Source organism: Sander vitreus, chromosome 20 (assembly GCF_031162955.1).
Source record: "Sander vitreus isolate 19-12246 chromosome 20, sanVit1, whole genome shotgun sequence".
NCBI lineage: Eukaryota > Metazoa > Chordata > Actinopteri > Perciformes > Percidae > Sander > Sander vitreus.
In genome coordinates, this window is record NC_135874.1 from 27,513,108 (window position 1) to 27,528,690 (window position 15,583).

Genomic DNA, 15,583 nt, shown 5'->3' on the forward strand with positions numbered 1-15,583 from the left:
AATAATAACATCAGAAAAAGTGACAAAAAAAGTGTCGACCAATTTTAGTTTAAACTTTTGACCCAGAAAATCAAAACGTTGCAGGTCGACGGGAAGACGTTCAAAATCAGCCCCATCCACCAGCCAAATGCTGGTAAGATATGCTGTGGCTGGTAGCGATGCTTCACTCAGCAGCCAAAGAAACAGTTGTAATATATTGAATGGCTGGTAACATACTGGAAATTATCTTTATTAGGAATAAGCCCTTGAGATGTAGCATCTCGTTTTCCTGGGGGTCCTTAAAGGCAAACATATACAACACATTCACAATTAGACAACACAGTTAACAAACAACTTGAGGAGACCTCAAGAAAAACATACATACATACATACATACATACATACATACATACATACATACATACGACATACATACATACATACATACATCAGACATACATCAGACATACATACATACATACATCAGACATACATACATCATACATACATACATCAGACATACATACATACATACATACATCAGACATACATACATACATCAGACATACATAAATACATCAGTCATACATACATACATTATACATACATACATACATCAGACATACATACATTCAGATATACATACATACATTCAGATATACATACATACATACATCATACATACAGACATACATACATACATCAGATATACATACATACATACATCATACATACATACATACATCGAACATACATACATCATACATACATACATCGAACATATATACACTTACATACATACGGACACACATACATATCAGACATACATACATCAGACATACATACATACATCGACATACATACATCATACATACATCAGACATACATACATACATCAGCATACATACATCATACATACATACATCATACATACATACATCAGACATACATACATACATACATCATACATACATCATATACATACATACATCAGACATACATACATACATCAGACATACATACATACATCAGACATACATACATACATACATACATCAGACATACATACATACATACATCAGACATACATACATACATACATACATCAGACATACATACATACATCAGACATACATACATACATACATACATACATACATACATACATACATACATACATACATACATACATAGTGACAGACAACAGACAAAGCTCTCCATCACACCAAAACCACCCATATCCTCCCCATTCAAACCATTAAAAATTAGACAATAAACAGTTAAGGTCATTCATATACAGAAAAAAAAATAATTTACGGAAAATTAAAATAATAATAATAATAATAATAATAATAATAATAATAGTGAAAAAATAAATAAACATTCACTAGCCTCCAGACAAGTTAAAATCAGAAAACAGAGACTGAAAAAGAGGATTATGGGATAATGGACAACATAGAGTTTAGGCAAGAGTGCAGAAAAAACACAAAACGGCCAAAAGGAAAACATTTTTTTAATTTTGTATATATATATATATATGACGTGGAGGATTAGAGAGAGAAGGGGACTTTCACGAGCAGGTTTAAGGCTTGTGTTGTCCTCCGGTCAAACCTGACCCGTTTTCATATTATCTATATCAGAAATATGGGTTTCTCTTTAACTACCCAATTTTTAATTACCCCAAAATAACATGGATGATTCCATACAACGGACTTTGCAAGTACAACAAAGATCTCTCTTCTTCTGAAGTTTTTGTCACTTTTTCTGATGTTTTTGTCACTTTTTCAAAGTTTTTGTCACTTTTCCGAAGTTTTTATCACTTTTTTCAAAGTTTTTGTCTCTTTTCTGAAGTTGTTGTCTCATTTTTGTGCTTTTTTTGACATTTATTTCCTACGTTTCTCAACGTTCTATTATCAATTTTTCTTTACATGCTATAAAATAGAATAAAACACCCAGATTCAATGAAAGTAGTGAACTGATCATTTATTTAACTTGTGAAGAGCGTCGTAGAGAACCATCCACCTTATTTTATTTAAAAATGTGGTTGAAAGAAACCCAAATTTGACCCGAGAACAGCAGGAGGGGATAATGAAGTCTGAACTTTGAGAACGGTTTCCAAAAGGTTTTTAATGACTTGAGATTAATTCAAAGTGAACAGTGATTTCCAGATGTGTTAAGAGGAAATGTTGACGTGACAGCCAGCTGATGTGTCTGTGTGTGTGTGTGTGTGTCTGTGTCTGTGTCTGTGTGTGTGTGTGTGTGTGTGTGTGTGTGTGTGTGTGTGTGTGTGTCGTTGATCTAGGAGCACGGTGGTGTCCTCAGGATCTTTCCGGAGGGGAAATCCTACGTGGCCGACATCAAGCCGCTGTTCGACCGGCTGCTGTTCTTCTGGTCCGACCGCAGGAACCCACATGAGGTGCAGCCCTCCTACGCCACCAGGTAACCAACCAACTGGTCTACACTAGAGGGTGACACGGGAATCAGTTGTCGCTCCCATCCCATCCCGAGCCCACGGAAATACTCCCGTCATATCCTGATCACGTGACTGCCCCCCCAAAAAGTCTATGTTGAGCCCTATGTTGTCTAAAGTTATCAGACTCTGTCGTGGACACGCGCTTCACACCGCGAGCAGGCTCGCACGCCACCAGGCGGGAAAAGACAGAAAGAAAAAGAGACGTTGTCCATCTCTGTCTGTAGGATAACTAGCCAGTTGATATCTAGACTTCAGATACAGTATTAGGGGACCACTAAGGCCTATATAAAAGAGACTTCAGATACAGTATTAGGGGACCACTAAGGTCTATATAAAAGACTTCAGATACAGTATTAGGGGACCACTAAGGTCTATATAAAAGAGACTTCAGATACAGTATTAGGGGACCACTAAGGTCTATATAAAAGAGACTTCAGATACAGTATTAGAGGACCACTAAGGCCATTATAAAAGCATCCAAAAAGCAGCATGTCATAGGACCTTTAATGACAGAAGCATTATGTCATAAACGTTCATGACTTGTTTATAATGTTTATGACACGTTCATGATAGTGTCATGTCACTCTTATGTAGATACCTTCAAGTGCAACCGTTTATTTTCACTTCAGACACAATCAAACACAGATCATTGGCACCACCTGCTGGTCTCAATGTGTAATTACACTCAAACATTCACCTTGTATTGAGGCTAATATGTTTATATATTATTTATTTCCTGCATGAAGTTAGTCAACAATGTGTTCAAATGTGCCCCTTTGTTCCCTACGACGCTCCTTACAAGTTAAATAAATGATCAGTTCACTACTTTCATTGAATTTGGGTGTTTTATTCAATTATAAAGCATGTAAAGAAACATTTATAAAAGAACGTTGAAAAACATCGGAAAAAAATGTCAAAAACGTCGGAAAAAGTGACAAAAAAGCTTTAAACTAAGACTTTAAAAGCTTTAAAAAAACGTCAAAAAGCACAAACAAATATTGACAGAAACTTCGAAAAAAAGTGTGTGAAAAAGACGACCAAAACGTTGGAATATTTTCTACATTATAAATGATCAGTTCGCTACTTTCATTGAATTTGGGTGTTTGATTCAATCTTATAGCGTTTGAAAATTGGAAAAAAAAGTGACAAAAAATGTCCGAAAAAGATTAAAAAAACCGTCAAAAATGTCCCATGAAAAAAGCCCAGAAAAGGACATGCAACAACATCGGGAAAAGTGACGTAAAAAAATATGAATATATGCCGTATGAAAATAAACGGTTGCACTTGAAGGTATCTACATAAGAGTGACATGACACTACCATGAACGTGTCATAAACATTATAAACAAGTCATGAACGTTTATGACATAATGCTTCTGTCATTAAAGGTCCTATGACATGCAGCTTTTTGGATGCTTTTATAATGGCCTTAGTGGTCCCCTAATACTGTATCTGAAGTCTTTTATATAGACCTTAGTGGTCCCCTAATACTGTATCTGAAGTCTCTTTTATATAGGCCTTAGTGGTCCCCTAATACTGTATCTGAAGTCTTTTATATAGGTCTTAGTGGTCCCCTAATACTGTATCTGAAGTCTCTTTTATATAGGTCTTAGTGGTCCCCTAATACTGTATCTGAAGTCTCTTTTATATAGGCCTTAGTGGTCCCCTAATACTGTATCTGAAGTCTCTTTTATATAGACCTTAGTGGTCCCCTAATACTGTATCTGAAGTCTCTTTTATATAGACCTTAGTGGTCCCCTAATACTGTATCTGAAGTCTCTTTTATATAGGCCTTAGTGGTCCCCTAATACTGTATCTGAAGTCTTTTATATAGGTCTTAGTGGTCCCCTAATACTGTATCTGAAGTCTCTTTTATATAGGCCTTAGTGGTCCCCTAATACTGTATCTGAAGTCTCTTTTATATAGACCTTAGTGGTCCCCTAATACTGTATCTGAAGTCTCTTTATATAGACCTTAGTGGTCCCCTAATACTGTTATATGTCCCGACGTCGGGAAAATGTGACTAAATAATGTCGAAAAAGTGACAAAAACCATCGGGACCAAAACGTTACATTTTGACCCAGAAAAACTAAAAGTTGGTCGTTGGTCGATGGGAAGACAACGCAACGTGTAAAGCATGTGCGTGTTTGCAGAAGTTATTAAAATGCAAATGATTTAAAATAAACGTTGTGCTAGAGCTGCAAAGATGAATCGATGAGTTCAATTAATCAACAACTATTTTGATAATCGATTGACCTGTTTGAGTCTTTTTCTAAGACGATAATGCTCTGATTCTAGCTGTGTGAATGTGTTCTAGTTTCTTGTATTTCTATGTATTCTGTTTCCGTGTCTATCATTGCACGTAGTTGTGACGCTAACCAGTAATGCTTCAAGTTGGGTTAATGTCTTCTTCTGAACATCTCAGACCCTAAACCCCCTTTAGTTTTTGCTACTTGTAAGTAGAGACGCACAGATTACGACTTTCTAGGACACATATTTATTTGATCTTTTCTTTAATAGAACATGTGTTGAGCAGATAATGGATCACTATAAAGTAGAACTATATCAATGACTCCTGGTGGGACATTCACACACATCTATAAGAGCAACGTTAGAACCATTTCCTTCTTTTCACGTCCGATATCCAACTAAAAAAATGTGATTTGGGTTTTTGGTGTCGTCCCTCCACGCCCTACTTCCTCCGTGCAGGTGTTGCGTATTGCAAACGTGTTATGTTCTGCACACACGCTGAATAATGTCCAAACAGCTGACATGTTGCAGGTTAATCCACGAGGTTCCTACATGGGGGAGAACAGCGCGGACGCACGGTGGAAAAGTTGAGAGAAAGGAGAAAGAAAGCGTGCTGTGGCGTCCGTGTGTGCGTGCGTCCTTGAAAACTGTAACACGTATAACTTCTGTTGTCAGTTAATTGTAGCGTCGACCGGCATGACATCAGTCATATGTAGCGTCGACCGGCATGACATCAGTCATATGTAGCGTCGACCGGCATGACATCAGTCATATGTAGCGTCGACCGGCATGACATCAGTCATATGTCAGACTGACCTGCAGGGCGCCGGTCATAGACGAGCACGTGAAAACCAGCCAATTACGGTCACCGGCCGGTCTATCGGTGCATCTCTAATTTCTATGTATTCTGTTTCTGTGTCTATGTATTTGTGTTAGAAACTCTGTGGATGAAAAACTACTAGCTACTCAGAGTACTGACTCAGAGTACTGACTCAGAGTACTGACTCTGTTGTTGTTTCTGTTTCAGGTACGCCATCACAGTTTGGTATTTTGACTCTGAGGAGAGAGCGGAGGCGAAGAGACGCTTCAGAGACTTGACAGGTACAAATACACTGTTTTATAAATAAATATATATAAATATTTCATTTTGATCACTTTAGTTGTTACCTTGTCAACGGATAGTCGATAATCTGTTGGAGTTTGTTTCAGTCTGTAAGTAATTATACAAACAATGAAGCAAAAACACAATGAAAATCCCCCTTTTTTCGACATACTATACTATGACTTTTTTTACTTTTTTCGACACATTATACAACTTCTTTTGTGACATTTTTCGACATACTATACTATGAATGTTTTATGACTTTCTTCGACATACTGTACTATACTATGACTTTTTCTGACTTTTTAGTTAATACTATACTATGACTTTTTCTGACTTTTTATTTAATACTATACTATGACTTTTTCTGACTTTTTAGTTAATACTATACTATGACTTTTTCTGACTTTTTATTTAATACTATACTATGACTTTTTCTGACTTTTTATTTAATACTATACTATGACTTTTTCTGACTTTTTATTTAATACTATACTATGACTTTTTCTGACTTTTTATTTAATACTATACTATGACTTTTTCTGACTTTTTATTTAATACTATACTATGACTTTTTCTGACTTTTTATTTAATACTATACTATGACTTTTTATGAGCAAAATGTCACCAACTTTGATACTTACCTTCCTACATTTTCTTCCTTTGACTGAATTCATATTCTTATTTGCATTTTTTTAATGCATGTGTTGCAGCTCCAGTTAATAGTTTGCAAACGGCGCCCCCTGGTGTTTGACACCCTGCTCTGCAGTAGAGGACAGCAGGATTCGCAAAGCTTTCTGGGAAAGCTAAAAGAAAAGGGAAAAAAAAAAAAGGATCACTCTGCATCCCGTCGTCGCTCCGGTTGTTGAAAGAACCTGACGAACGACGCGTTCAAGTAACCTGCAGCTGCTCTGGACTTTTCCTGCTTTACGTGACGTTTGTACAATACTCTCTGTGAGACGGAGGAAAATAGTGGACTTGCACCTTTTAAGCCTTCGGCTCGCTTCAGACTAGAGGAGGAGGAGAGATGACAAACTGTCTTGGAGGTTTACAGACAGCAACACATCAGAGACATGATGCTTACAATGCTGTGTGATAGAAAGGTATCTTGTTCTGGAGAAAGTGAGCACAACATAATGTGTGCATCGTAGAAAACAACTGGTATGCAAAACAATGATCTTGTTTGCACAGAACATGGAAATGTTTCGTGTTCGAAAAACCTTTTCTTGTACACACAATATAATAAACATCAGGGGGGCTCCGTGACAGACTAAATTGTGAAATGTTGAGTGGATGCTTGAATGTTCAGCACTGAACTAAAAGTTCTCTGATTCGTGCTAGCAAATACATTGAACATTTTACAGTTTACTTGCAATTACTACCAAATTAATGGCTCTTTCCTGGAAACTTTGTAGGAAATTTGACGAACAAATCTTAACAAAGAACTTCTTTTGTTTTTCGTAACAGATTACTTTTTCGGAAACTTTCAAGAGCATCTTTGCATTGAGAAAACTGCTGAAGAACTGTGAGGAAAGTTAGAAAAAGGCCAATAAGTGGACCTTATGATGTTTTATTTGTTTTGTTTGTCAAGTTACTATTTCTCAGGATAACCTATTAGTATATAATATCGTTTAGGAACCGGTATCGATGTTCCGGTATTGGTATCGACATTTTTTTCACGATAGTCAGCCCTATTGTGAACGGATGAATGATTGATGCTCCGTTCAAACGGCTCTACAAAAACATCAAGCCCAAGTTGCCATCTTACATCGCCACAGTGCAGTTACAACATGTTGTTGTAACTGCACTGTTTCATGAAAGAGAAACATTTTGTCTGTCTGCATTCACTGAATACTATGGAAACTGTCACAATATTTACCGACTTGTGGAATAAAATTCATGATTGTGTTTTGTTTCTTGACTGTTTTATTGTACAATAAAAATGTTGATTAAAAAAGTCATAGTATAGTATGTCGAAAAAAGTCATTGTATAGTATGTCGAAAAAAAGTCATAGTATAGTATGTCGAAAAAAAGTCAGAATAGTATGTCGAAAAAAAGTCATAGTATAGTATGTAAAAAAAAGTCAGTATAGTATGTAAAAAAAAGTCATAGTATAGTATGCAAAAAAAAAGTCATAGTATAGTATGTCGAAAAAAAAGTCAGTATAGTATGTCGAAAAAAAGTCATAGTATAGTTTGTCGAAGAAAAGTCATAGTATAGTATGTCGAAAAAAAAGTCATAGTATAGCATATCGAAAAAAAATCATAGTATAGTATGTCGAAAAAAAGTAATAGTATAGTATGTCGAAAAAAAGTCATAATGTAGTATGTCGAAAAAAAGTTATAGTGTAGTATGTCGAAAAAAAGTCATAGTATAGCATGTCGAAAAAAAGTCAGTATAGTATGTGAAAAAAAGTTATAGTGTAGTATGTCGAAAAAAAGTCATTGTATAGTATGTAAAAAAAAAGTCATAGTATAGTATGTAAAAAAAAGTCAGTATAGTATGTAAAAAAAAGTCAGTATAGTATGCAAAAAAAAAGTCATAGTATAGCATGTCGAAAAAAAGTCAGTATAGTATGTAAAAAAAAGTCATAGTATAGCATGTCGAAAAAAAGTTATAGTGTAGTATGTCGAAAAAGTCATAGTATAGCATGTCGAAAAAAAGTTATAGTGTAGTATGTCGAAAAAAGTCATTGTATAGTATGTCGAAAAGAAGTCATAGGGTAGTATGTCGGAAACAAAGTCATAGTATATGTCGAAAAAAGTCATAGTATAGTATGTCGAAAAAAAGTCATAGTATATGTCGAAAAAAGTCATAGTATAGTATGTCGAAAACAAAGTCATAGTATAGCATATCGAAAAAAAGTCATAGTATAGTATGTCAAAAAAAAGTCATAGTATATGTCGAAAAAAAGTAATAGTATAGTATTTCGAAAAAAAAGTCATAGTATAGTATGTAAAAAAAAAGTCATAGTGTAGTATGTCGAAAAAATGTCATACTGTAGTATGTCGAAAAAAAGTCATAGTATATGTCGAAAAGAAGTCATAGGGTAGTATGTCGAAAAAGTCATAGTATAGTATGTCGAAAACAAAGTCATAGTATAGTATGTCGAAAAAAAGTCATAGTATAGCATGTCAAAAAAAAGTCATGGTATAGTATGTCGAAAAAAAGTCATAGTATATGTCGAAAAAAGTAATTACTGTAGTATGTCGAAAACAAAGTCATAGTATAGTATTTCGAAAAAAAAGTCATAGTATAGTATGTCAAAAAAAAAGTCATAGTATAGTATGTCAAAAAAAAGTCATAGTATAGTATGTCGAAAAAAAGTCATAGTATAGTATGTCGAAAAAAAGTCAGAATAGTATGTCGAAAAAAAGTCATTGTATATGTAAAAAAAAAGTAATAGTATAGAATGTCAAAAAAAAGTCATAGTATAGTATGTCGAAAAAAAGTCATTGTATAGTATGTCGAAAAAAAGTCATTGTATAGTATGTAAAAAAAAGTCATAGTATAGCATGTCAAGAAAAAGTCATAGTATAGTATGTTGAAAAAAATTCATAGTATAGTATGTCGAAAAAAAGTAAAAAAAAGTCATAGTGTAGTATGATGAAAAAATATTTAAAAAAAAAGTCATAGTATAGTATGTCGAAAAATGTCGAAAAAAGTTAGTATAGCGTGTCAAAAAAAGTCAGTATAGTATGTCGAAAAAAATAATAGTATACCATGTAAAAAAAAATCATAGTATAGTATGTCGAAAAAAAGTCATAGTATAGCATGTCGAAAAAAAATCATAGTATAGCATATCGAAAAAAAGATCATAGTATAGCATATCGAAAAAAAATCATAGTATAGCATGTCGAAAAAAAGTCATAGTATAGCATATCGAAAAAAAATCATAGTATAGTATGTCGAAAAAAAGTCATAGTATAGCATATCGAAAAAATGTCATACTGTAGTATGTCGAAAAAAGTCATTACTGTAGTATGTCGAAAAAAAGTCATAGTATAGTATGTCGAAAAAAGTCATAGTATAGTATGTCGAAAAAAAGTCATAGTATAGTATGTCGAAAACAAAGTCATAGTATAGTATGTCAAAAAAAAGTCATTGTATATGTCGAAAAAAAGTCATAGTATAGCATGTCAAAAAAAAGTCATTATATAGTATGTCGAAAACAAAGTCATAGTATAGTATGTAAAAAAAAAGTCATAGTGTAGTATGTCGAAAAAAGTAAAAAAAAGTCGTAGTAAAGTATGTCGAAAAATGTCGAAAAAAAGTTAGTATAGCGTGTCAAAAAAAAGTCATAGTATAGTATGTCGAAAACAAAGTCATAGTATAGCATATCGAAAAAAAATCATAGTATATTATGTCGAAAAAAAGTCATAGTATAGTATGTCGAAAAAAGTCATAGTATAGTATGTCGAAAAAAAAGTCATAGTATAGTATGTCGAAAAAAGTCATAGTATAGTATGTCGAAAAAAAAATCATAGTATAGTATGTAAAAAAAAATCAGTATAGTATGTAAAAAAAAATCAGTATAGTATGTCAAAAAAAAGTCAGTATAGTATGTAAAAAAAAGCCATAGTATAGTATGTCGAAAAAAAAGTCATACTGTAGTATGTCGAAAAAAAAGTCATAGTATAGTATGTCGAAAAAAAGTCATAGTATAGCATGTCGAAAAAATGTCATAGTATAGTATGTCGAAAAAAAGTCATAGTATAGTATGTCGAAAAAAAGTAATAGTATAGTATGTCGAAAACAAAGTCATAGTATAGTATGTCAAAAAAAAGTCATAGTATAGTATGTCGAAAAAAAGTAATAGTATATGTCGAAAACAAAGTCATTGTATAGTATGTCAAAAAAAAGTCATTATATAGTATGTCGAAAACAAAGTCATAGTATAGTATGTAAAAAAAAAGTCATAGTGTAGTATTTCCGAAAAAAAGTCATACTGTAGTATGTCGAAAACAAAGTCATAGTATAGTATGTAAAAAAAAAGTCATAGTGTAGTATGTCGAAAAAAGTAAAAAAAAGTCGTAGTAAAGTATTTAGAAAAAAGTATAAAGAAGTCATAGTATAGTATGTCGAAAAATGTCAAAAAAAGTCAGTATAGTATGTCGAAAAAAAGTAATAGTATACCATAATAAAAAACTCATTGTATAGTATGTGAAAAAAAGTTATAGTATAGTATGTAAAAAAAAATCAGTATAGTATGTAAAAAAAAATCAGTATAGTATGTCAAAAAAAAGTCATAGTATAGTATGTCGAAAAAAGTCATAGTATAGTATGTCGAAAAAAAGTCATTAGTATGTCGAAAAAAAGTCATAGTATAGTATGTCGAAAAAAAAGTCATAGTATAGTATGTCAAAAAAAGTCATAGTATAGTATGTCGAAAAAAAGTCATAGTATATGTCGAAAAAAGTCATAGTATAGTATGTTGAAAAAAAGTAATAGTACAGAATGTCAAAAAAAGTAACAGTATGTCAAAAAAAGTCATATAGTATGTCGAAAAAAGTATAAAAAGTCATAGTATAGTATGTCGAAAAAAAGTCATAATATACCATGACAACAAAAAGTCATAGTGTAGTATGTCGAAAAAAAGTCATAGTGTAGGATGTCGAAAAAAAGTCATAGTATAGAATGTCGAAAAAAAGTCATATTATAATGTCGAAAAAAAGTCATAGTATAGTATGTCGAAAAAAAGTCATAGTGTAGGATGTCGAAAAAAAGTCATAGTAAATGTCGAAAAAAAGTCATAGTATAGTATGTCGAAAAAAGTAAAAAAAGTCATAGTATAGTATGTCGAAAAAAAAGTCATAGTATAGTATGTCGAGTCAAAAAAGTCATAGTATAGTATGTCGAAAAAAAAGTCATAGTATAGTATGTCGAAAAAAAAGTCATAGTATAGTATGTCGAAAAAAAGTCATAGTATAGTATGTCGAAAAAAAAGTCATAGTATAGTATGTCGAAAAAAAAGTCATAGTATAGTATGTCGAAAAAAAAGTCATAGTATAGTATGTCGAAAAAAAAAGTCATAGTATAGTATGTCGAAAAAAAAGTCATAGTATAGTATGTCGAAAAAAAGTATAAAGAAAGTCATAGTATAGTATGTCGAAAAAATGTCGAAAAAAAAGTCATAGTATAGTATGTCGAAAAAAAAGTCATAGTATAGTATGTCGAAAAAAAAGTCATAGTATAGTATGTCGAAAAAAAGTCATAGTATAGTATGTCGAAAAAAAGTCATAGTATAGTATGTCGAAAAAAAAGTCATAGTATAGTATGTCGAAAAAAAAGTCATAGTATAGTATGTCGAAAAAAAAGTCATAGTATAGTATGTCGAAAAAAAAGTCATAGTATAGTATGTCGAAAAAAAAGTCATAGTATAGTATGTCGAAAAAAAAGTCATAGTATAGTATGTCGAAAAAAAGTCATAGTATAGTATGTCGAAAAAAAAGTCATAGTATAGTATGTCGAAAAAAAGTCATAGTATAGTCGAAAAAAAGTCATAGTATAGTATGTCGAAAAAAAAGTCATAGTATAGTATGTCGAAAAAAAAGTCATAGTATAGTATGTCGAAAAAAAGTCATAGTATAGTATGTCGAAAAAAAAGTCATAGTATAGTATGTCGAAAAAAAAGTCATAGTATAGTATGTCGAAAAAAAAGTCATAGTATAGTATGTCGAAAAAAAAAGTCATAGTATAGTATGTCGAAAAAAAAAGTCATAGTATAGTATGTCGAAAAAAAAAGTCATAGTATAGTATGTCAAAAAAAGTCATAGTATAGTATGTCGAAAAAAAAGTCATAGTATAGTATGTCGAAAAAAAGTCATAGTATAGTATGTCGAAAAAAAAGTCATAGTATAGCATGTCGAAAAAAAAGTCATAGTATAGTATGTCAAAAAAAGTAAAAAAAAAGTCATAGTATAGTATGTCGAGTAAAAAAAAGTCATAGTATAGTATGTCGAAAAAATGTCGAAAAAAAAGTCATAGTATAGTATGTCGAAAAAAAAAGTCATAGTATAGTATGTCGAAAAAAAAAGTCATAGTATAGTATGTCGAAAAAAAAGTCATAGTATAGTATGTCGAAAAAAAGTAAAAAAAGTCATAGTATAGTATGTCGAAAAAAAAGTCATAGTATAGTATGTCGAAAAAAAAGTCATAGTATAGTATGTCGAAAAAAAAGTCATAGTATAGTATGTCAGAAAAAAAAGTCATAGTATAGTATGTCGAAAAAAGTAAAAAAAAAGTCATAGTATAGTATGTCGAAAAAAAAAGTCATAGTATAGTATGTCGAAAAAAAAGTCATAGTATAGCATGTCGAAAAAAAAGTCATAGTATAGTATGTCGAAAAAAAAGTCATAGTATAGTATGTCGAAAAAAAAAGTCATAGTATAGTATGTCGAAAAAAAAAGTCATAGTATAGTATGTCGAAAAAAAAGTCATAGTATAGCATGTCGAAAAAAAAGTCATAGTATAGTATGTCGAAAAAAAAGTCATAGTATAGTATGTCGAAAAAAAAAGTCATAGTATAGTATGTCGAAAAAAAAGTCATAGTATAGTATGTCGAAAAAAAAGTCATAGTATAGTATGTCAAAAAAAAGTCATAGTATAGTATGTCGAAAAAAAAGTCATAGTATAGTATGTCGAAAAAAAAGTCATAGTATAGTATGTCGAAAAAAAAGTCATAGTATAGTATGTCGAAAAAAAGTCATAGTATAGCATGTCAAAAAAAGTAAAAAAAAAGTCATAGTATAGTATGTCAGTAAAAAAAGTCATAGTATAGTATGTCGAAAAAAAAGTCATAGTATAGTATGTCGAAAAAAAAGTCATAGTATAGTATGTCGAAAAAAAAGTCATAGTATAGCATGTCGAAAAAAAAGTCATAGTATAGTATGTCGAAAAAAAAGTCATAGTATAGTATGTCGAAAAAAAGTCATAGTATAGCATGTCGAAAAAAAAGTCATAGTATAGTATGTCGAAAAAAAAGTCATAGTATAGTATGTCGAAAAAAAAGTCATAGTATAGTATGTCGAAAAAAAGTCATAGTATAGCATGTCAAAAAAAAAGTCATAGTATAGTATGTCGAAAAAAGTATAAAAAAAAAGTCATAGTATAGTATGTCGAAAAAAAAGTCATAGTATAGTATGTCGAAAAAAAAGTCATAGTATAGCATGTCGAAAAAAAAGTCATAGTATAGTATGTCAAAAAAAGTAAATAAAAAAGTCATAGTATAGTATGTCAAAAATAGTTTATAAAAAAAAAGTCATAGTATAGTATGTCGAAAAAAAAGTCATAGTATAGTATGTCGAAAAAAAAGTCATAGTATAGCATGTCGAAAAAAAAGTCATAGTATAGTATGTCGAAAAAAAAGTCATAGTATAGTATGTCGAAAAAAAGTCATAGTATAGTATGTCGAAAAAAAAGTCATAGTATAGTATGTCGAAAAAAAGTCATAGTATAGTATGTCGAAAAAAAAGTCATAGTATAGTATGTCGAAAAAAAAGTCATAGTATAGCATGTCGAAAAAAAAAGTCATAGTATAGCATGTCGAAAAAAAAGTCATAGTATAGTATGTCGAAAAAAAAGTCATAGTATAGCATAGTCAAAAAAAAGTCATAGTATAGTATGTCGAAAAAAAGTCATAGTATAGTATGTCGAAAAAAAGTCATAGTATAGCATGTCGAAAAAAAAGTCATAGTATAGTATGTCGAAAAAAAGTCATAGTATAGTATGTCGAAAAAAAAAGTCATAGTATAGCATGTCGAAAAAAAAGTCATAGTATAGTATGTCGAAAAAAAAGTCATAGTATAGTATGTCGAAAAAAAACAAGTCATAGTATAGTATGTCGAGAAAAAAAGTCATAGTATAGTATGTCGAAAAAAAAGTACATAGTATAGTATGTCGAAAAAAAAGTCATAGTGTAGTATGTCGAAAAAAAGTCATAGTGTAGTATGTCGAAAAAAAGTCATATGTCTAAAAAAGTCATAGTATAGTATGTCTAAAAAAGTAATAGTACAGCATGTCAAAAAAAAGTCATAGTACAGCATGTCAACAAAAGTAATAGTACAGCATGTCAAAAAAAAGTCATAGTATAGCATGTCGAAAAAAAGTCATAGTATAGTATGTCGAAAAAAAGTCATAGTATAGTATGTCAAAAAAAAGTCATAGTATAGTATGTCGAAAAAAAGTCATAGTATAGTATGTCGAGAAAAAGTCATAGTATAGTATGTCGAAAAAAAGTCATAGTATAATATGTCGAAAAAAAGTCATAGTATAGCATGTAAAAAAGTCATAAAAAAAGTAATAGTATAGTATGTCAAAAAAATGTCATAGTATAGCATATCGAAAAAAAATCATAGTATAGTATGTCAAAAAAAGTCATAGTATAGCATATGTCAAAAAAAATCATAGTATAGTATGTCAAAAAAAGTCATAGTATAGTATGTAAAAAAAAAGTCATAGTATAGTATGTTAAAAAAGTCATAGTATGTCGAAAAAAAAGTATTAGTATAGGATGTCAAAAAAAAGTCATAGTATAGCATATCGAAAAAAAGTCATAGTATAGTCGATCGAAAAAAAGTCATAGTACAGTATGTTTAAAAAATGTCATAGTATAGGATGTCGAAAAAAGTCATAGTATAGCATGTCGAAAAAAAGTCATAGTATATGTCGAAAAAAAGTAATAGTATAGTATGTCGAAAACAAAGTCATAGTATAGCATATCGAAAAAAAGTCATAGTATAGAATGTCAAAAAAAAAGTCATAGTATAGCATTTCGAAAA

At 31.2% G+C, this 15,583-nt stretch overlaps 1 protein-coding gene across 1 annotated transcript in view; it reads left to right on the forward strand.

The window, feature by feature from the left end:
- The window catches only part of egln3 (egl-9 family hypoxia-inducible factor 3), a 19,578-nt gene extending 11,867 nt beyond the window's left edge, over nt 1–7,711 (forward strand). Inside the window, exons 3-5 of the mRNA XM_078277327.1 lie at nt 2,282–2,418; nt 5,729–5,802; nt 6,517–7,711. Coding sequence (XP_078133453.1) covers nt 2,282–2,418; nt 5,729–5,802; nt 6,517–6,557 — 252 coding nt within the window. The 3' untranslated portion in view covers nt 6,558–7,711. The remainder of the gene's footprint in view (nt 1–2,281; nt 2,419–5,728; nt 5,803–6,516) is intronic.
- Nucleotides 7,712–15,583: the final 7,872 nt, after the last annotated feature.